This window comes from Pocillopora damicornis, chromosome 2 (genome assembly GCF_964200805.1).
Source record: "Pocillopora damicornis chromosome 2, jaPocDami1.2, whole genome shotgun sequence".
NCBI classification, from domain to species: Eukaryota; Metazoa; Cnidaria; class Anthozoa; order Scleractinia; family Pocilloporidae; genus Pocillopora; species Pocillopora damicornis.
The window spans coordinates 10094100-10115568 of record NC_142671.1 but is presented as its reverse complement, the minus strand read 5'-3'; the positions used below and the strand labels follow the sequence as shown (position 1 = coordinate 10115568).

Sequence of the window (21469 nt, the reverse complement as noted above, 5' to 3'; positions counted from 1 at the left end):
TGGCCCAAGTTGCAGAAAAGTGCTAATTCTTGAAATTATTTAAATAGCCAAATCTTTAGATTTGGATTTTCGCATGGAGATTAATATCTCTATTTAATTCTTCCCTTGCAAAAATTCTCAATGTGTTGCTAACTGAATCCACACCATGCTTCAAATTGCCAGCGACAACACCAAACATTCTTCTTAACCCTCAAGTTCAAAAGATTCAGTTGGCTATTAACTGCGATAATTTTTCTTGTAAGTTAGTGAGAGAATTCAGTATCATATCAGAATCCCACCTTCAGCCTGATTCTCAACCTCTGCTAGCTAGGGAATGTATTGACATCTGCATGGTGAACTTGCTTGCTTATTACTTTTGGGGTTTTTGTTATCAATTATCATGATTAACTGAAATTTCTCAAAGATTATTCAAGATGGATACCAGAACAACATACCTTTGATAAATTTATTTATACAAGTTACAATGATCCAGGCTCTAATTCTTGAAGAAAAAAAAAACTTGCAAGTTCTATACACAAAGTCAAGTTCACAGAGGCACAAATAAAACTAAAAGTAGAGTACAAGCTAGGCCTGGTTAAATTGAACAGTTTCATTTCAAGATTCAATGAAAAGTTTTTTAATAAAGCGCCCTCCATCTATTTCAAGCCCTACAAAACTGATGAACAAGTTTGCAGATCCTTCCATGGCTTAGATGTTTTATTTTGAGTTCTTTTTTTCTTAGTTAGCAATAAGTTTAGAATCTATGTCTGAGTAACATGCAGGTTTTTTCATGTATTTCTCATGGTTGCCATAGTTTTAATTGTCCGTCTTCACTGTAGGTGGAGATCAGATTGTTGTGAGGGTGATGTTCAACACCTATCACATCCTTGTCATGAACCTGAAATAGAGAAAAGAAAAAATTTGATGTCCAATGTAGGAGTTGTCCAAACCTCACATGAGTTGGCAAATTCTTCCGTTCAGCATCAAGGTGATTCAAGTTACCTTTTTATGCAACAGATACAACTGCCTCCAATGCAATAGAAACACAAAATATCAGTTTGGTAACAGATAAAAAGCCAAATGGAAATATAAAACAAAACAAAAAATAATAAATGTGAATGGTTTAAATGACGAAGATTAACAAAGATTCCAAATGAACAGATTTTTCTGTGTAGGCTATTTTTGAGAAATCTATAAAGATAGAGGTTTAAATTGGGTGCCTCTTTTAATGAATGGGGATTATTTATAACTGTGCAGAATACCAACCCAAAGAAAACAGCCTTTTCAACAATAGGGTTTGAATATTCTCAAACATTGCCAATTTCAAGGGCATGAAAAATGAACAATTACAATTCTTTGTTTTCTTCATGCAAAAAAAATAAGGCAAAAACCTACCACTCAATAAAATGACACCACATACCTGTAAAGACTGCTCTAGTTTTCCTGTAGAGGCACTAAAACAGTACATGACCATATCCTCCCCTACACAGTATATCCATTCTCCCCTGGGGGAGAGGGTGCAACACACAAAGTCACCACCGTCTCTTTTACCACTGGTGAAACTACGCACGATCTGGAGGAAAACAAAAATTTCAGTACCATCAGGAAATGGAAAATTGTATTTATCTTAGATTTAATGAAGTTGAATTCTCACAGACTAAAGTGTGGCTAACTTAGTAGTTCAGCTACTAACAGTTCCCAATCAGCCTAGAAGAACAGGAAATTTCTTGATTAAGAGACAAAAAAAAAGATCATAATTTTTCATGAGCATGGGACAAAACAAAATCTGAGTACTCATATAGAATCAAACCCTCGCCTTTGAACAGGTCCCAATCATTTGTGTTTCAGCATGAACATTCCTTCACACACATGAAAGTATAAGGCCTTAGGCAACAAGAGCCAGCAAGAGGTCACACTGCCAGACCCTTGAGCAATATGAGCCAGCGAGAGGTCTGAGACAGGTTTAGGACTGATTCATTGTTAGTGCCAGACCCCTGGCAAACCTCTCCCCTACTCATCTCAAATCTTTCCGTGGATGGAGAAACTTGTGTTCCGTAGCAATGATGATGAGAACCTGCTTGCATGCTGATCACAACTTGGACCTTCAAGGTCTAATGCTATCCCCAGCAGAGTGGTAAGCAAATCCATCATGAACTAACCCATATGAAAGATACATCTGCAACAAGGGTCCTATATATTGCTTGAATCATCAGCAATAGGATCGAAATCTAATCAAAAGTGTTAAGTGTGTAGTAGATTTAACATTTTAGATTGGTTGTCAGACAAACATGTGTCATGAATCCTACCTGTCCTTGCATGTTCATAACCAGTACAGTGCTTGTTCTGTTGCACACCACAAACTGTTCAGGATTTCTTGGCATCACATGCACAGAGTTTACTGTAATATCAGTGGCAACACTCCCTACTGATGGCTTAAACGTGTGAAGACACTCGGTTGTTTTAATATTCCAAAGCTGAACAAAAGAATAAAATGGAACAACTATAAAATCAGGCATTATAGAGTGCTAACATGAGTGCAATGAAAAATGAACAATGACATCTTAAACAACCTTTAGCTTCATATTTGATTGTTTAAGGTACAAAGATGAGTTTCACTTCTTTGCCTACTCTGCAAGCAGACAATTTCTCATGCATGCAAAAAAAATTATCTGTTTCTATTTCCATGGAGTCTGTTGACTGCATTCTAAAATCCCTTTGTTCATAGAGAGAGCTTTAATGTTGATTCATGATTACACTTGGGTACCTTAACAGTTCCATCGCTACTGGCACTGATGATGTTGTGGGCATCTGTTGTAAAAATAGCGTCATTTACAAACGATGTGTGTCCACGGAATTCCTTTAAGGTCTTGCCAGATTTTAACCCATGCATTCTGCAAAGAGGTTACATAGAAAAAATGAGTCAAGGTTAGGAAAATGATAATAGTAGAGCTAGTATTAAAACTGCACCTATTTTAATCCATTACACATAAAGGTCTGATTACTTAGGAAAGTTCAGAAAAAATTTAAAACAGTTCTAATAAAATGTTCACTGCATTAAATGCTCTCTTTTAAGGACATCTGCAAACTCTCGGATTTTATCTAACATGTCTTGTTTTCAGTACACTCTTCACCAGGAAGGCTGCATATACAACAGGTACATTGTATATCGTTTTAATTTTTGAAATAGTTCCATGTAAGTGTATGCCTATATGTATATAGTGTGTCCATAAAGGAAAGTACTAGGGCATGTTCCCCACATACCACATTTCAAATGAGTGTCCCAAAGCCAAAGTAATCACGGGCAACAATCAGAACAAAGATCAATACAGGGGTCAATGAGAACACAAACTCATTACAAGTAATGATCATTAAGTGTAGGAAAATGTGAAAGACCAAGCTACGATTGGTTTAAATTTTACAATTGATTGGTGGAGAGGGTAATGCAAGAGTTTCCAATACCAATCACTGAGCATAACCAAGCAACATTACCAGAAGTTTAGTTTACCTCAAACTGTCTCATGGAAAAAGCATCTTGCGTTTGTATACGCACCTTATTGTCATATCAAAAGAACCACTCAGCAGCTGACTTGCATCACGAGAAAATGTTACACAAGTGACTCCTTTAGCATGAGCCTTCTCAAAACGTCGCAGGCACTGACCAGTTTGTAACTTCCACACCTGGAAATACAATCTGAAAATTAATTACACCGACAGAGGTAAAAGAAATGATTTAGGAAGGAGAGAAAAATACTACAGGACAAAGAAACAGAGTAAAACAAGAAAGGAGAACAATCAGTTGTAAAGAACAAAACCTGAGAGCAGAAAGGAAACAACCTTAAGATAAATGGAACCTCCCCATCAACAACTGGGTTCACTTAACCCTTTACACCCTAACATCAGTATACATATTCTCCATACTGCTCTCTGTACATTTACTAAGGTGCTGACAAGGAGAATTTGTCCAAAAATTAAGAGATTCTTAAGCTGGTGATCATTTCCTTTATTCTCATGACATTAATGTGTGATTCAGTGGTGATATTGTAAGGAGAAATTAGATGCTGGTCACTTTTAGGGGTTAAAGGGTTAAGCAAACTTCTTGCAAACTCCACCTCCTTTCAAATGCATTGCTAATCATCCTTTATTAACCAACTCTAACTCCCTGTTATCTTCAAATATTTCTCATTTCAAGTCGTCAAGATTCTATTGTAAAATTTAGGACACCTAAACCTTCATCCCCCCTCATTACAAATCACATTCAAAACCACAATCTAACAAAAACAAAGTAAAATCATACTTTAAGCTTTCCATCTTGCCCTCCAGATGCTAACATTTCACTATCTCGACTGAAGGATAAACACAAAACAGAGTCGTCCATCATCATGAAGTTATCTTGAGCTTGGTACTTGAGATCCTTTCTGATCTTTCCTGTTGTAAAGTTCCACACCTCAATAAAACCATCCACACTCCCAGTCACCAAGTACTGCCCATCAGGAGAAAACTTGACACACTCAGGGTGTGATTTGGCCCCAAACTGAGGGGAAAAGAAGCACACTTATACTCATTAAAAATATGGTGCAATTTTCTTGTTCAGCTCATAACTCAACACAATATATTAAGCTTGTTTGGCTATTGTACTCACAACCAAAGGTTTAAATGTGAACAGAAAACATAAAAGTATTCATTGCATACCTTGATGGTTCTGTTCATTTGTGTGGGATATTTTTCCTCCTCTTCATCTTTCACAGCAGCTTTTCCACGAAAAACATCAATAGTAGTTCCTGGTGGAAGAAGACCTTGATACTGCTGCCATTTGAGTGCTTGACTAAGCAGTGCCAACAAACGAGATGGTGGTACAACTGACACCTCACCTGACAAGGCTGGAAAATGGTGAAATGGTAATTCTCAACACAGCACAGAATTCCAAACCAAAACAATGCTGAACGCAATTTATTCACATTTTCTGTGGCAAAGAGCTAAACCCTAAAACATCAGATTTAGAAACTCAATACCATGGCCGATTATTTTACTCAACTCAGCTGATAAAACTAAATTTTAAAAAATTGTGTATGTAAAAAAAGCCTTCCATGAAATTTTTGCTCTTTACAGGAGGCAACTTAGTAAAGAAAAACTATGGTTCCCATCAAAACAAAGACAATTAATACTTAGTTTAGAGACATAAATACCTTGTGCTATTGCAGCTCTCCTTCGCTCTTTACTACCACCTTCTGGGTATGCCTAAAAAGTTAATTGGAAAATAGTTGAAAATAACATTTGCAGCATTGTGCCATCTTCACTTGGAGGGAGGCAAAGGGAACTGCCAAAAAAACTGAGAGCCATGGTGGAGACCCTGTGCTCCCCAGCAAGAGCAAGAATGGCCCAATCTAATCTTATCTGACTATTTCACCACTTTGAAGGTTTATTTGGATCCAAAATTATGACCAGCTCCCAGTTAGCTTGTTAGCTCAGTTGGTAGAGCACTGCGCTGGTATTGCAGAGGTCATGGGTTCAAATCCTGTATGGGCCTGAATTTTTTTCAGGCCTTATTTCAACTACTAGTTCAGTAGTGTTCATAACTGCAAGGATCATTTCTATATTTGTCCAATCTTATCTATTCTGCCATCAAAAGGCTCCCACGTTCACACTCACTAACTAATAAATGGTTCATGAAATTTCATATCTGTTCCTTTTTTTAAACTATCAATGGCTTACCTCTCTAGGATCAAAATAAGAACGAGCCAACATGTTTTCGAGATGAAGATATCGATCAGGCTGTTGTTGCTTCAACATGATCATGGGATCTGTTTGGCGCAGCAATGACCTTGCAGCTCCCAGTTCACGCAACTCAATGAGCTCCAAAACAATCTACATCACAATTATAACACAATTTCAAATGTTAAGGACACTACAAACAAAGAGAAAGAGGAGAAATGTGCTGCCATGATGACAAACAGCTTTTAGATTCTGCTTCAATAAATGTGAGTAATGTAGAAAGGTCTGCCCTACCTGTTCATACAAGTCAATAAGTTTCTTGTCAGGTAGCTTGAGTGGCTGAATTGCCTGAAGGACTGTATCCCAGTGGCCATTGTTTATTTCCCCTACAAAACTCTCTACACTGTCAACAGTATTCAAGGTAATTCCAGTTTCTTCCTGCAGGAAACATAACAAACTAAGTGTTCCATACTGCTAACAATACAACAATGGAAACCACAGGGATTCCAATTCTTACATTTACGTATGGGAAGCAAGCACCTCCTGACGCACACAGAAGGAAATTCTCTAATATCTTCTTTAAGTTGCTTTTCTTACAGCAGTTATTATTACTCTTAATGTACCTGCAAAGTTGCCAGGGTTCTTGGTAAACTGTTTTCTTTAAGAAATTGTTGGATCAGTCGGATCACACTGAAATTTAAATCAAGTCATAATATTACCAAACTGTGAATTGATTAGACACTGCTAGTTAAACAAATTGACATCATCAGGTCCTTAATTCAATCTGTGCCCTGCTCTGAGAGCTTGCTGGATTTGTTTCTTAGTTTACTCAGGTTTTTATCCTTGCCTGCTCTTGTAGATGCAGTCTGATTTTCCACTGAGAGTTGTTGTTTCTTATCATGTTATATTGTACCTTTGTTTGAATCAATTGTCCATGGTTACTAAGTAAAGTGATCAGGTGCTTGATCAAGTACATGAAATTCCTCAACTATTTTTTTCTAAAACTAATCAAAATTATAACAAAATTCTCAAACTTGATTGGTTATCACCAGCCTGATTTTATCATTGGTAGGACAGTTGATGCAATCATGCTTGCGTAAATGGACAGTACTCATCATGTGCATGCACTGTTGTTGTGTATTTTGCAGAGTTAACTGCTGTTTTTTTATGAAAACTCATAACCGATGTCTTCTTTCTTTTTAAAATTTTGTCATAGTTTTGATTAATTGGCAACTGGACTTCGTGTCGTACAATTCTGTATGTAATCATACTCATAATTAACAAAAAGGACTCCTGCTTCGCGGTCGTCCGCTTTTGTTGATCACTCGAATGATTACAGACCGAATTGAACTCCTCTCCGTCCTAGTACCATTATCGAAAAAGCTACCTGACAACAACAACAAGTACAGCCAACGCAGTAGAGCTGCTTGAATAGAGAGCATTCAAGACGATCGTTCCTAAAACAAATTTATTTCGCCGCTATTTTCTTGACTGCAGATCAAACCAAACGGTTATCTTAGTTTCCATCATGAAAGGAATATTCTGTCACCCTACGCCATCAAAACAATTGCCCGTTCGTCTGCACTGACTTTCATAATCGGCATCGCGTAATTTCTGTCCCTACACGTGGTTACTTCTTGGATAATTTTTCCAATAATTTAGCTCTCTCGAAAAATAAAGCGATAACCTTGGAAATATTATCAATTAGTAATTTGATCAGAGGTAATGGTTGGAGCATCAGTCCTTTACATGCACAAATAACAACATTAAAGTGCACTTACTCGGCAGACTCTACTTCAAGCGCCATCTTGGTATCGCGTTTCGCAAAGTGTACTGGGTATTATTACAATGTGAACCGGACTAATGGAGGTTTGGCAAAAATGTTTTGTACTACGCAGTTCAGAATAACGTTCCTTTTTCGTTCTAAAAACAGCTTCGCAACCTCATAGTTTGGTTTGTCGAAAATCTTGAAACGCACCAGAACACAGACTCGGTGAAAATGAATTAAACACAGAAGGCGTACAACCCTACCCCAGTGAGGAGCTACTTGAAAAGCTTTACTGGTTCTAGTGCCTCCCGGTAACAAAGCAACTGGCACTGGTGATCAAGATGGCGGCCGTTGCACGAGGCCGTGGTCGAGGCAGAGGTGGATTTGGAGTACCAAAGCCGGGCAAATCGGGAGAAAAATCTGAGCAGCAAGCTGATATTTCAACAGAAAAATTGTCTAATGAATTTGATTTGACAAAGGTGCTGAACGATCTAGGGGAAAACACTTTGGACACACAAGTCAAGGAAATTTCTCACCACATTTCACAATCTAGTTCATCGACGAAACTCAAGGACGTCGTTGATCATTTAATTCAGCGGACGATCAAGAAGAGCGATTTTGCACCTCTAGCTGCCAAAGTAGCCAACAAGCTTTGCTCCGATGAATCATTTGGAATTGCATTTAGAGGCGATCTGTTGAAATCTACTCAAGAACAGTACAAGAAGAGAGAAAGTATTCGTACGAACTCCACAAGCGAATGGATCGGGCTAGCGTGTTTTATTTGCGAACTTTTTCGTCATCTTCGAACTGGTGAGGCTCCGTTAAGACCCCTAGCAGCAGCGGTACACCAGACGTTGAGTGAGCTATTATCGAGTGAAGGACAGAACGGCAATAGTGATGAAGAGCTCGAAGGAGATGAAATAGACTGTTTTTATGAGAATTTTAAAGGTGTAGGATTTCTTTTGGAGACCGTTAATCAGGTAGGTAAAAGCAGGGTTGTGTTAGCTTTCTAACCGCCAAGAGCGACCCGCACTCAATTTCTCTTTACTTTATCACAGCTGAATCAAACATTTAGGAAGGGGGCATTGGGGCCTATTAGAAGCCGCAAAACTGTAGGAAAAAATTATCCAAAACCGAAAAACCGAAAAAAAAATTCGATCAAAACGGAAAACCACATGCAAAAATGTAAAAACTGTTACATTTTCAATCCCAGTTATTAAAACCGTGGTTGATCTGATTTAGACTGGTGACAAGTGGAGCATACAGTGTAAACGACACTAATTTCATTACAGGATTTATGAATGCCATGGACTTGGCATTCGTATCTTCTAGTATCTGCTTAAATTAACAGCTGTTCTCTTCAGGACCTTGAGCATGGTCTCTGCAGACTCAGCAGCGGGTAATGGAGCCTAGTTAAATTAAGGAAATTCACACTAAAGACCTTCATAGGGTTGCAATTTTGCAGTCGCAGAAAGCTATAGCTCTGGAAAGTTTTATCAAAAATCCCTAAACTAACATTTCCATTTACGAACTAAGACCTGAAAGTTTGGAGATGTAATTGGAATGTTGAATCAATCGGTCACATGTGGCCTGTAACTTGGTCACCAACTCCAAGGTGGCATTGATAAAGAAACCCTGACAATGTTCTGTGCTTAGCTGTACCCTCTATGTAGTTGCCCTTCCCCCCACCTTGTGGGGGAAGGGTATGGCTACACAGACGCTACTTAGGGATCCCTGCAATATTTCAATTGGTTTATCATGCAATCGTCTTGTTAACATTTGCAATTAGCTGCTGTTTGAGATCAGTGGAGGCGCGTAATTGCCACTCAGATCGAAGAGAAACTGGAACCCAAATAGGTCAAATAGGAAACACCAAAAACCACATTGGATATCAAATCCAAAAACCCATTAATATTTTTAGCAAAAACCAAAAACCAATGGCTAAGAAACAGAAAATCAGAAAATAAGAATTTTAATTAGGACTTACTGCTGCCTAAGATAATTCAAATTGGAAGCTTCTTCCTCCTTGTCATGGTAGATAAAGATATTTTGAAAAGATGAACCTCTATATGCAAGTGAATCTTTCATGTATCTATCTTCAAACCTTGGTCTAAGGAGACAGTCCTTTTTTCTATCAGTGGTAGTCATGTACATTAATTTGGCTAACTTTGTGTAACTACATTTTGCTGATTCTTTTGGACAGGAGAAAGCAGAGGAACTCTTGGGAATGATGAGAGACACTATACTCTCTGATAACTCATCTGCCAAAACAAGATGTCTGTTATTGGAAATGCTTGAGTTCCATGCAAGACAAGGGAAAATTTCTTCAAAAGTTGAGGGCTATTTTAGTGATAAGCTAGCTGAAATAATGGCCAATGAATTATAGTATTATTTGAAACTTCAGAAATCTGGCATAGCATAAATGCCTTTTGTTTTGGAATACACAAATATGAAAACACAAGAAATAAAGATCTTTCACCTTGGGAAATTGCGTTTCTGTAGGAAGTACAGAGTATTTATGTGAAATTTTTTATCTTGGTTAATACAATGTGTGTAGTTTCTTAGGAAATAACATATGATCATTTGTTCACAAGTGTTTCAAAATCTTAACAGACACTTTACTGCACATGTGAACCACTTTGAATCACTGCATATGGTAATATATGATTTTGTGACCAAAACACAGGTTGGGTGGCTCAAGTTATAACCTTCGTAAGGGCTTTTGTGTTCTCTGGAAATATATTTCAGTCACAGTGCCTCTCTCCACCCAAGAACATGGGGGGGGGGGGGGCATCTATATGCAATGGACTAGTATTCTATAGATGGGGAGTACAGTTCGGGACTCATCTGGCCTAGCCCAAGCTTTTATTGGGAAAGAACAATTATAGATTACTGTATAAGGGCCTTACAGAGAAGCACAAATAGTTCCTCTCCAGCTAGCATATGACCTATTTAAATCAATAAAGTTAGAAAAAAGAGAGAGGGCTAAAGTTTATTATACGATAAAATGCTTAATGGTGGAGTAAGGTCGAATCGGAAGGGAAAACATTTGGCTTGGGGCCATATCGTATGGACCTCCAGCTAACAATTCTCCTATCCAGTCCTCCCTTTAAGTCAATTAACACGCGGTATTTTAGGTTATTGAGTTGAAATTCTTTACTTTCATCAACTGCATGTGCAAAGAAACTAAAGAAAGAGAAGACTTTCGTGTAGGAGACCTTTAATTTACATCTTCCATGTTCTCTTCGTGTGACTTTGTTGAGGTATTCGTTTGAACGGTTCGATTCTGCAAAATCTAAAAATAAAAGAAAAATAGTTGCTTTTATTTCTGTTAAGCGATAGGTGATATACATAGCAAAATAGTCTTAAAAGAAAGAATGCTGGCCATAAAAAAGGAAAGGTTAGAGATTCTGCTTCCATTTTCAAAAGTTTGGGAGGATCTTTCATACTGTAGTTTCGGATACTATCCGTTGCTACGGCATGGTCGCACCTTCGCCCAAAACAAAAAACAAAACAAAAAGAAAACAAAAAAAATATATTTATTTTAGCAATTAAAATACATATCTAACAGTCCCTACCCGTAAAATACCGAAGCCAATCGAGGCGGGAGGGAAACAAAACTTAAAAAAAAAAACCTTCAGATAAAATTACTAGTTGACACACACAAAAAAAGAACCTAAAGACACTTAAATAATATTGCTATCGTATTTTCAAATACTGAATATGAAGTCCTCTTTTTCACTTAATCCGAAATTAATTTATTTCCAATCAGTAGTGTGTGACTGTTCCTCTTGTACTGTCCTACAAACAACACCAAGCCCAGCAATGTAGAACGTTCACCGAAGAATAACACGGCGACTCAGCTGTGCAAAATTACTCAAGAAATTAAGAACACGATCTAATCTTTTCAGTGCCGAAGTGATAAACTAAACACCGATTCTCTTCAGTCAATCTGCCGTGTTGCTATGGAAACCTTGAGAATGTGTCATGTAAGACGTGATTACATTATGCAGCGATAATTACAACTTCATCAGAAACATACTTTGCATTTTCGATAAGAAAATTAGTGCAAATAAAAGCAAAAGGAAATGGCCTTTGTGCCCTTGGGCGAATATGAAGTGGACGCTTTCATTAGGCCCGATGTCCAAGTCTTGCGTGATTGACTCTGACTCTGGCAGATATATTTCCTGAAAGATTAAGTTTACCTCAAACAAGAATTTGAATGGCGTTTCAAGAAAACAGAGCGAACCAAGTCGTGTGCACAGGGATCTCCCAGATTGTTCTGGGATTTTGTGTCTTCGCCTTGAGTTTTGTTCTGAGCAACAGGAGCGATGACCTTGGGAAGATTTTTGAAACCGGTGTTACTTATTGGGGAGCTGTTCCCGTAAGTATCGTAGAGACGCAAGCAGCTTTAGAAGAAGAGCTTGAACATAGATTTCCCCCTATCTATTGTAAAAAGTTTTTTTTCAAGCCAGATAAATTTCGCTTAGAAGCAAGAAGAAATCACATGAAGTAACACAAAGTTCATTTCTATGCCTGGATTTTCTCACAAAATGAGCAACGACTTTTTTGTTAATATATAGAAACGTTTAAACTAGATCTATTCTTGTTAACAATAACAGCTGCACAGTAATATTTACACTGGAGAAAAAATATTTCTCATTCGAACAACAAACACGAATTTTACTTTATTTTAATTTTCCATTAATACTCTGTAAAGCTAAAATTTTTCTCCTGATAACTTCTACAAAGAAATTCAGTTTTAGTTTGCTACTTTTGGAAAAGCTTTTCAGAGCCGAAGGAAAACTAACGCTCACATCGGTTCATCTTTTCATTTGGGATCATCACACCTCTGTTTGCTTAGCAGCATTTTGAGTCAAATTTTTACCTCGTAAATTTGATTCTCACTCGAAAAACAGAAAAATTGATTAGTTCTTGATAGACTGGTCTTCTAATTTAGTCAGAAACGCATAGTACTACGCTGAAAATCTCACTGAATCGTCGATAAATTTTCGTCAGTGTAACTCTTTCAAATTACGTCCATTAATTTTTAAACATCTCATCAGAATTAAATGTCATCTTTTTCCAACCCACAAAAGGTTATTTTAATGCTCCATAGGCTAATTATGTAGCTCGTGCTTTTGTAATAAATCGATCTCTTTAAAAAGAAAAATTATCATTCAAAAATCATACCATAAGCTTCCTGCATTCACCTACAGTGATTGAACGAAATTTCTACTGTTGATTTTGTCAAAACGTGCAATTCCTGAATGTCAGTATAAATCGTAAGTTTCTTTTAATTACATAGATCATTTACATTTTGATAGAAATTTTTGCAACTTCGACTTGGTTCATTTATTGACAACTTGTTAACAGTTTTCACCGTAAAATTTAAATTGTCCTGTATTTTGCCATGCAAGTGGACCGCTGTTAGCTTAAAATCCATCAGAGATAGTGTTAACTTTCCTGATAAAATTTAAACGAGAAAAGAAAGTAAAACTCTGCGGGTTGTTCACAAAGAAATATTTTCTTTTTGGCAAAAATATCGGATTGAAAGCACGACGTAAAAGATCGAAAAGACAAATACAGCTTTGAGAAAACACATTAGCGTGTGTGAGTGGATAATGGATCGACTACTGAATAAATTACTGTTTCTTACTTTTGTTTCCTAGTTATTAATCAATCAATCAATCATTTTCGCGCTGAGAAGGGAAAGTCGACCGACTCCCTTAATTTTCATAGACTGTATGAAAACAGAAAGGTAATCAGTCGGTGATGTCCATGACAAATTGCTTTGCTGATTGGGCCTTTTGGTCTCTTACAAATCTTGTGCTGCACAACAAAAGATCATGAAAAAAAAAAATAATAATCGCAGGTTTGCCATAAAATCCCTTTTCGTTACCAAGAAAACGGCCAAACGGGCCGATGGGACGTGCAATACTGTGTACTGAACAGTTCGAATAATTTCAGATCGTCGTCGCTGGAAGTTTTGGAATATTCGGGGGAATAAGTGGCAAATTCATTGCGGTAAGTTTTTGACGTTTTTCTACGTTTTAACGCTTGATTGAGGCTTTCTCGTGATAACCGTGTCTACGAAAGTTTCTTCACACAACTCGATACTATTTCTATTGTATATTTACAATCAACCAGTTATATTCGTCAAAACTCACTCACTGAGAACGTATTTCTTGACATTTCTGTTATCAGACAGGTGTTTTTTTCGCTGCTAGTGTCATTTCGTGTATCCTCGGAGCAATCGTTGCCGCGTGCGTGGGAATCACGCTGACTGCGCGGAGATCAGCGGGTGAATGTGAGCACGGTGAGCTTTATCCGCATGATAATGCCTTGAGACTCTTAGGTTGTTTCTCGAGACGTGAAAGAAACCTAAAAATATTCCTTTGGTTCAATAGAAAAACACTGAGGAGAATACTGATGATAAACCTAAATTAAAAGGGAATAAAATTCAGATAGGAAGCCAGATCGTTGCGGACTTGAAAATGACTTTCGACCAGGATTCTGCGCCCCACTCTCTCGATCCGCTAAACAGAAATACAACTTGTAAATAAGTTTTAGAATTTGTGGCAGTCTAATCACACGATCACCTTGGCTCTTAACACTTGAAAACTCATTTACTGACAACCCTTATAATGGATGAATTTGTTTCTCATACGAACAGTACAATGCCCGTATGACACAGAATCAATTCTGATGATCGCCTTAATAAGCATCTTGATTCTCGAGTCTGCCATTTCCCTGTCAGGCGTGATAGAATCATCTCAGCTACTTTGCTGTGCTATTTCGGTAAGTTGCAGAATTGAGAGATTTTCTTTTGCCTTAGATAATTTAGCTCTTTAAACAAGCGGTAAAAATGGCAGACAACATTGCCAAGTTGAAGGTGAATGGTTATAATGTTAATTGTAAATACCGTGGTGCATTGCACTGTGGGACAAAAGGAACCTTGCAATGAACTCCGTTTATTTCGCTGGTTGCACCTGGATGAGATGGAAAATAGCTCCGGCCAAACGAACTCAGTTTTATCTGTAAGGTCCTTGGTGTAAAATTTAGAGGACTGAACGATTAACCATGTCTTACCACTCGAAAAGCTTATGGCAGGTTTTATCGAAGATGTCTGCATGATATATCGCACGCTTATTTTAACACCATGACATTACCTCTGCTACAGAGTGGCGATCAACTGGCCATTGTGTCACTAGGAACTCCGGAGCACGTGGACAGAAAATCCAGACTCAGTCGTAAACGACAGTCAAGTAACCAAAGCGTTTATTCTATAGACTTCGATGCGATGGTAGGGAGCTCAAGCATGTCACCAGTGAAAGACAACGGCTTTGGAAATGGAAAACAATTAGGAACTGTAGTGTGATGCTTTAGAAGCTTGTTGTTTCAGCAAATTTAAAAACTCTTCATACCTCAGCACCTCATCCACATATTAATTAAGTTTTACTCTAGGTTATAGAGCAGAATGTACCAACACGTTGACAGGATCCGACCCAGTATGGGGCCCTTCACCAGCCGGGTTGGAATCAAAGGATACCTTCGCCTTTTAATTAGCACCTTGGAGGTACTTTGCTGATTTGAAAACTGACGAAAAGGCAAGGGAGAGTTCATTCAAGAAATAAGGAAGGTGCTTTTTAAGGTTTCCCCGGATCTTGGCTAGATGTTATCATTTTGAGAGTTGTAGGACCACATTCGCGCATAAAGACAACACGAAGCTCATCCTAAAGTTTTAACAGCGGCACTTTTCAGCTGCTCTTTTTATTCGTGATCAGTTTCCCCAAACTTAACCCGTTGACAGACTGAAAGAAGGCTTTAAGTGTGACATATGTGTGCAAGATTGGACGAACGTGGCTGAATAAACACAATCAAAACACATGTCCTATAATGTCTTATTGCGTCCATGAAAACGAGCAGAAAGAGGGGCGCCTATTCTACGTCAGAGGGGGGAATTCAGATTTTGATCAAAACGGGATTCGAAGATTTAGGGATTATCAAGCTATTCGTGCGAAAACTCAATGATGGTTTTTCTAAATCCGTTGGAATTAGCAAGTACATCTAAGACTCCCCTTAGCTACACCTTAGTTTATCTAGCTAATTACACATTTTTTTTTAATTACAAAGATCCCCAAAAACACCTCTGTGGAAATTAATTAAGATTTTTCAGTTGAAAGAGCGTAATTTCGTAATCATACGTCACACTGATTTCTTACGCTTTTGGGGGGAAATCCCGAGCATTTTACATTTAGCTGAAAGGATCAAGGATCTGTACCTGTCTATTTATTCTTCTCCGTCCTTGCGCACAGACATTGGCACCGTTCACTTTTTTGGCTAATCAATACTCAAAATAATTCCGCCTCTCACATCTACAACTACATAAGAGAAAAGTAACCAATTTGTGGTTTCCTAGGTATCTAAATTGTAGACGTGTTTGGGTTTTCCGAGCGTAAGAACTCTTCCTACGCTTTCTGTTTTTTTAAAACAATGCGTGAAAACAAACTGGCTATGTGATCAACCAAAAAAGTACACAACTGATGTTATTCGAATGGTAAGACCACAAAATTGAACTGGAAACCCAAACAGGAACACTCGTGTGGATGAGGTCCAAGGTCAGTGTCAATTTCGAAGACATGCTCACTAAAAAAAATGGCACTCCGACTCTAAGTCAAAACAGTTCAAATCAAGGAACTCCTTATAAGGGTTTAACTTTGAATAGCCTTGGACTTAATTCATGAGATGAAAAATGAGAGACCTTGAACCTTAACTTATAAAAACTCATTACAACAATACTTAACGTAGGCTGCTAATTTATGAACGAATAGTTTGCCATTGTCTATTTAAAGCTTTGAATTGTGTATGTCCTTTTAACGACGACATCAGAAATTTATTCGCATAAACATTTACAGGAATGGTTGCATAAGCAATAAAATGGGTGTAAAAAAATTGATGATGGCAAGAATGCTTATGAATGCTGAAGAGATGAGAAAAAATGGAGTATATAATCATCTTATATCGAAACGTGCTAAAAGTCTTTCTGCGCCCTGTGTTTCTTGACGAAACGTTAGCGGAGTGACTTTTATTGACCTAAGCGAGCGAGCTCATAGCCTCTACATCATGTATTCGATTTCTGCGTTGTACAAAAGTTTGGCAATTTACACACCCTTTTATGCAGACGAGCTATCTGTCGTGTTCGATATACCTTTCACTACTCTGCCACTGGCCAATGGCACGTGACTTTTTCCAAACCGTGTCGTTGGTGCTCTGGAAACTTGATTCATGTTTTGCTGCTGACATATGTGCCTACTGTACCTCATGAGGTCACGGGAAGGTCTGTGTTCGAAAGGCTGTCTGCGATTCACGTCTCTGTCTGTGAGTTGCGCATCGCCATGTTTATATTTGTTATGAGGTGGTCGGAGATTCTTGGGTTGGGATTCACCTTTGCGAGGTTCACTTGACTCTCGATTGCCATGGTCAGGTTGTTTGTATCTGGGAGGAAGTCGCGTATTGTCATGAGAGTTCTTATGGTAAAGTGCTCGGTGATTCTGCGGTCTAGGATCAGTTTTAGATGGCTGATTTTCTGCCCAATTGTTACCTAACGACTGCTTGTGGATGGGCGGAAGTCGTTTATCGCCATGTGAGTTTTTCTGGTGAAGTGGACCCAGATTCTGCGGCGGTTTAGACTGAGCACTAGGTTTAGGAATTCCTACCTGATCACCCCGGTAAGGTGGTCGCTGATTGGGCGGAAGTCGCATATCGTCATGCGGCTTCTTATGGTGAAGAAATCGGTGATTCCGCACTTTATTTTGAGACGGATTAGTTGTTACCAGATCACTACCGTACGGTTTTCTGAGATTGGGTGGAAGACGCTCATCACCATGTGAGTTTTTAAAGTTTGCTAGTCGTTGATTCTCTGGTTTAGGCTCAGTTTTACGTGGATGATTTGCAGCTCTATCAAAAAATTGTTGATGCTGATGTTCTACTTGGTCTTCATTTGTTGTCTTAGTCGGAGATAGTTCGGGTTCAAAGGCTGGATTATTTGCTTCCTTTGGAATAGTGGAAATAAAAAATAGAAAAACAACGTTAAAAATGTTAAAAAGAAGAAGTTAATGGTCGTGTCGTAGGGATAGATCAGCGGGTAGAGATGTATCAATCTCTAAAATTTTTTTTACCTCAGAAAAATCGAGTTAATTGAGAAGGAGACTCGATAGAGAGGAGAACATATCAAAGCTTTTATGGTAATTAGATGTTTACCGTTACTTACCTGGACTTCATTGACGTTATACGCAGATATTTGCCTGATGACGGCATATGATAAAATTCCCAAAGGAGCCAACGTAATCGCTAGAACAGATAGTCCTGACATAGCAAGGGTTGTAGCGTATCTGTGGCAGTAATCTGAAACAGGACATACGCATCATATGATTATTGTTCGTGCTTAAACGATATTTAACGATATCAGAGCTGCGTATTTAACATTCATAGACAGAGAAGGCGATAGAAGAGTTTAATAAGTAATGAGCAGCAAAGTAACGTCTAGTGCCGGAGGAGGAACAGAGACACAAAGACTCAGTTTTAACTTAGGCAAGAAAAGTTTTGCCATGTTTTTACACTTCCATGTTCCAGTCGACATCGCCGCCCTAGACTTATCACTGGTTTGCTTATCAGCCCTTCCCTTATAAGGAAACCACCTATAGCTCCTCCACCACAAGTAATATGCGGTGTCAGTCCGGTTTTTAGATTACATAAACGCAACGTACAACAAGAATGAAGTAAGCTTACAAGATCCCTGGTAGTTGGAAAGACATTTAGCCTTATGAATATTTCTTGATTTAACCTCTCTCCCCATGAAAAGGAACATAAGATGAAGACCAAAGACTCCTGTAACCAAACAAAGACCCATGTGCAGCGAAATCTGTGGAAAGAAGGACAGTAGGGTTGCATACGTACGTATTGTCTTTGCTTCTTCCCTCTTTCATTGCAATTATGACACAAGTCAATGAAGAAAAAAAAAAAGGAAAGCGAACGCGTAAACCAGTCAAGTGATATTGGCTACATAAACACTGATAAACACGTCGGATTTAAGTCATGCAAGCGGTAATAAGGTCGGGGGAGGGGGGAGGGGAAGGGCAGCGAGTATTGGGCTGCGGGGTTATGATTCCGGAATGGGTTCCTATCGGTCATTTTCCTCTTCGAGGACTTAAACACAAGGCCCCAGTTGTTGTAAGGTCGGATAACGCTATCCACTGCTAAGATAAATCTCTATCCGGTAGATAACGCTATACGTTTCACCATCACTTATCCGCTGGATAGCGATTTATCCGTTGGATATTGCTATCCGCCCTATATACAACTGGGCCCTTCAGATTACAGAAACGATCCGACCTGGGTTTCACTATAGGCTTGTATATTTTACACACTCAAACTCTATCTATTGAAGCATCTATCAACCAGGCTAAAATGGCTGATTCTTTTTATTTATGGGTAATTTCTTATGGAAATTTCTTGGTTGTTAAGTTGAAGGGAAATGGGTTGCCGCCATGAATTCTTAATGCAAAGGTGCAGCTCAGTTTCTGAAATCGTGACCCTAATTTCAAATCATAGCGTGCCGTATTCTGTATCAGTTTTTAGAGAGCTGGTACTTGAAATTTTAATGGATATGCAAAACCATTAAGCTTTGTAGAACTGAGAAATAAAGCCTCGCATCAGTGGCAAAGTCATGAATTCATTCAAACATTCAGCTCGAATGTTTTATGTTCGTTGCTGCTCTTTCTCTTTTAATTCATTAGGAGTTGTTTAAACTCACTCGTGGTCCCATTAAAAAATTTAATTTAAGCCGCACTATCATCGTCAAACCTACACGCGTTTTCAGACCGAAACGGCTTACAAATTGTGCTCTTTGGGCGGAGCATTCCCAAGAAGCTCATGAAGGAAAGGTCTCCACTCCCTCGAATTCCCTGCCGGGCACTTCGGTTGGAACTGAATTACCAAGAAATTCTTTTTCGATAGAATACAAAACATGTTTACGTACCAGCCAACGTTTCCTCATTCGTCCTCCCACCATACCTGAAAGCCCTGCAGTTAACATCTAGATAAGAGAGAAAAAAAGAAAGAAAAATTACAGAATATTTTTGTCCCCATGCATCCCACACTCCACTCCTTTGATTTATCGTACTTTATTATTTTCATGTCTTTACTGCCTCTTTCAGGAAACAGGAATGTGCACATCTCGTGACGTTGTGTTTTTATTACATTTCATTTTTTCTTTCACTTGTCTTTGCAGTCTTCCATTATTCTTTATAATTCTATGGATTCCATTTCCACTCAGCAGGTGAAATTTCACTGAAAGGCTTTGGTAAAATCTCTTGAAATTTCAATCAAAAGATGGGAAATATTTCGCGTTAGTTAATTCGAAGTTAATTTTTGCTCTAGTGACCTAATATCACATTCGATGAGAAATATAAGTTTTAACTCTTATGTGATCGTTTATTTGTTTCTCACGGAAGCTCTTAAATTCAGCTTGCTGATTTCTGAGTCTAAAAGAGACTTACTGGTACGATAGAACTTTCGTTGATTTCCTAAGTACTAATCTGTCCAAAAATCGATCAATTTAAAGAAAACAACTCCATGAAACGTCATTGACGTTTTAAACCTGACAATGGTTTTAATACAATTTATTCTTTATAATTACGGTGCGCAAAGGATTTGACAAACACGTTTGTTATTGATTTGTTGTTGTACTTACTGGTATTGCAGCTATCATCGGAGGAAGACTAGGACTGTCCTTGTATTCTGACAGTTTCATCGCTGCACCAAAAGTTGACAATCCTAACGCAAACCCAAGCAGTCCCGATGACAGAGGAAAGCGCCATGCATTTTCACCTCTCACACAAGACAGTTCGCTCCCCGAACACATTTTTCTACAGCTCTTAATAAAGCCGAGAGACGTTTTCGGTTTCAATGACGAAATTTCTCTATCGTATTTCCCAGATATTACATGCTATCGAGTTTCAGGAGCTTGAAATGGCAGCGAGCATTTTCGTCGAGCACATATCACGACTGTCAAAATCTCACATATATGGCAACCGTCACCATCAAAAGTCACATATCAAGCCAAATATCTTGTTGATCTCGTATCGAAGTCAACATTTGGCGCTAATCAGCAAATTTGTCAAATCACTTCTCATCTCCAAAAAAAAAAAGTCATAAAATCAGTTGTGGTTAGATTCAACCACTTACAAATGGGCTTCGTTACGTATACATTTCTGACCATTTTTCTGGGAAGGGAATTGACACGTTATGTTTCCCTAATATCCCAGGAATAACAAATGATCCTTAATTATGAAATGTTAGCGATCGCCACTTCATAAGTCAAGGGCAAAAACATTTTTGTGTTGATAAAGGTCTTTGTCGTACCGATGTTAGATGCAGGACCACAGGATAACGTATCACGTGACATGCATATTGCTCAAGAATGTCAATGGCCGTCTAAACTTGGGAAAAATCCGTACAAACACTCGACATTTTTGCAGAGATCGTCAAATTCGAATCTTCTGTCAATTTTTTCTGCTGTTTAATTTTTCAATTCATTCCTGTTCACCAGTGCTTAGGCCAAAAAGAACCGTTTCCGTAAAGATAAGATTTCAAGTTTGAGGAAGCGGAAGTGATATTTTTATAACAAAAAACGTTCGCACGTATTCACTCTGTCTACAACTCTTTGACCTCTTACTCCTCAAGATTTGACTGAAGATTTTTTCTTTCCAGCTACTCTACACTTCATTGTGTTTCAGCATAGAGAATTTCACGTTACATTACGACAAGAACTCTGAGAACTCTTCGTTCGTGTTTAGGATGTAAAAATGGCTTACACGGATTGCAAACAACGTTCTTAAAATGTAGGCTTAATTCTTCAAAAGGAACAAACCACGAAAGTGCAGGAACCTTAGAACGACGGTGGAACCTCTTATGGTAAAAGATAATAATTCTGATGATAACATGCAATTA

The 21469-nt window shown here is 38.3% G+C and overlaps 4 protein-coding genes across 5 annotated transcripts; 2 read left to right on the top strand and 2 right to left on the bottom strand.

The window, feature by feature from the left end:
- Positions 1 to 431: 431 nt before the first annotated feature.
- Positions 432 to 7513, bottom strand: LOC113670794 (WD40 repeat-containing protein SMU1). The gene is made up of 12 exons (XM_027186990.2): positions 7470 to 7513; positions 6312 to 6378; positions 5983 to 6126; positions 5689 to 5841; positions 5163 to 5214; positions 4669 to 4856; positions 4274 to 4510; positions 3530 to 3657; positions 2744 to 2870; positions 2286 to 2453; positions 1400 to 1552; positions 432 to 877 (listed from the first exon to the last, which is right to left on the bottom strand). The coding sequence occupies exons 1-12, from the start codon at positions 7493 to 7495 to the stop codon at positions 779 to 781; spliced, it is 1542 nt and encodes a 513-aa protein (XP_027042791.2). The 5' UTR covers positions 7496 to 7513; the 3' UTR covers positions 432 to 778.
- A 76-nt stretch (positions 7514 to 7589) lies between these two features.
- LOC113670851 (MIF4G domain-containing protein B) lies at positions 7590 to 9944 on the top strand. The gene is made up of 2 exons (XM_027187040.2): positions 7590 to 8436; positions 9660 to 9944. Exons 1-2 carry the CDS (start codon positions 7798 to 7800, stop codon positions 9840 to 9842), a joined length of 822 nt encoding a protein of 273 aa, XP_027042841.2. The 5' UTR covers positions 7590 to 7797; the 3' UTR covers positions 9843 to 9944.
- A 674-nt stretch (positions 9945 to 10618) lies between these two features.
- Positions 10619 to 20904, bottom strand: LOC113670850 (uncharacterized). 2 transcript variants are annotated; one of them, XM_089195383.1, is made up of 6 exons: positions 20211 to 20526; positions 19497 to 19553; positions 18248 to 18380; positions 17730 to 17863; positions 16629 to 17511; positions 10619 to 10751 (listed from the first exon to the last, which is right to left on the bottom strand). In XM_089195383.1, the coding sequence occupies exons 1-5, from the start codon at positions 20379 to 20381 to the stop codon at positions 16633 to 16635; spliced, it is 1374 nt and encodes a 457-aa protein (XP_089051509.1). In that variant the 5' UTR covers positions 20382 to 20526; the 3' UTR covers positions 10619 to 10751; positions 16629 to 16632. The 2 variants fall into 2 exon arrangements, with proteins under 2 accessions (XP_089051509.1, XP_027042840.2); XM_027187039.2 differs by lacking the exon at positions 10619 to 10751 and having other exon boundaries at positions 15194 to 17511; positions 20211 to 20904.
- LOC113670852 (uncharacterized) lies at positions 11448 to 15346 on the top strand. The gene is made up of 5 exons (XM_027187041.2): positions 11448 to 11840; positions 13427 to 13483; positions 13664 to 13775; positions 14133 to 14257; positions 14640 to 15346. The coding sequence occupies exons 1-5, from the start codon at positions 11679 to 11681 to the stop codon at positions 14835 to 14837; spliced, it is 654 nt and encodes a 217-aa protein (XP_027042842.2). The 5' UTR covers positions 11448 to 11678; the 3' UTR covers positions 14838 to 15346.
- Positions 20905 to 21469: the final 565 nt, after the last annotated feature.

Bases quoted from the DNA above. Each gene is read 5' to 3' on its own strand.
- LOC113670851 (XM_027187040.2), top strand. From the start codon at position 7,798: ATGGCGGCCGTTGCACGAGGCCGTGGTCGAGGCAGAGGTGGATTTGGA. The intron at 8,437-9,659 runs GTAGGTAAAAGC...TCTTTTGGACAG, and splicing joins TTTTGGAGACCGTTAATCAG to GAGAAAGCAGAGGAACTCTT.
- LOC113670850 (XM_027187039.2), bottom strand. From the start codon at position 20,381: ATGTGTTCGGGGAGCGAACTGTCTTGTGTGAGAGGTGAAAATGCATGG. The intron at 19,554-20,210 runs GTAAGTACAACA...TCTCTTATCTAG, and splicing joins CGATGATAGCTGCAATACCA to ATGTTAACTGCAGGGCTTTC. The intron at 18,381-19,496 runs GTACGTAAACAT...TTCTTTCCACAG, and splicing joins GAATGAGGAAACGTTGGCTG to ATTTCGCTGCACATGGGTCT.
- LOC113670794 (XM_027186990.2), bottom strand. From the start codon at position 7,495: ATGGCGCTTGAAGTAGAGTCTGCCGA. The intron at 6,379-7,469 runs GTAAGTGCACTT...TTTAAATTTCAG, and splicing joins CTTGAAGTAGAGTCTGCCGA to TGTGATCCGACTGATCCAAC. The intron at 4,857-5,162 runs GTATTTATGTCT...ACCATTTTCCAG, and splicing joins GAGAGCTGCAATAGCACAAG to CCTTGTCAGGTGAGGTGTCA.
- LOC113670852 (XM_027187041.2), top strand. From the start codon at position 11,679: ATGGCGTTTCAAGAAAACAGAGCGAACCAAGTCGTGTGCACAGGGATC. The intron at 11,841-13,426 runs GTAAGTATCGTA...GAATAATTTCAG, and splicing joins CTTATTGGGGAGCTGTTCCC to ATCGTCGTCGCTGGAAGTTT. The intron at 13,776-14,132 runs GTGAGCTTTATC...TCATACGAACAG, and splicing joins AGCGGGTGAATGTGAGCACG to TACAATGCCCGTATGACACA.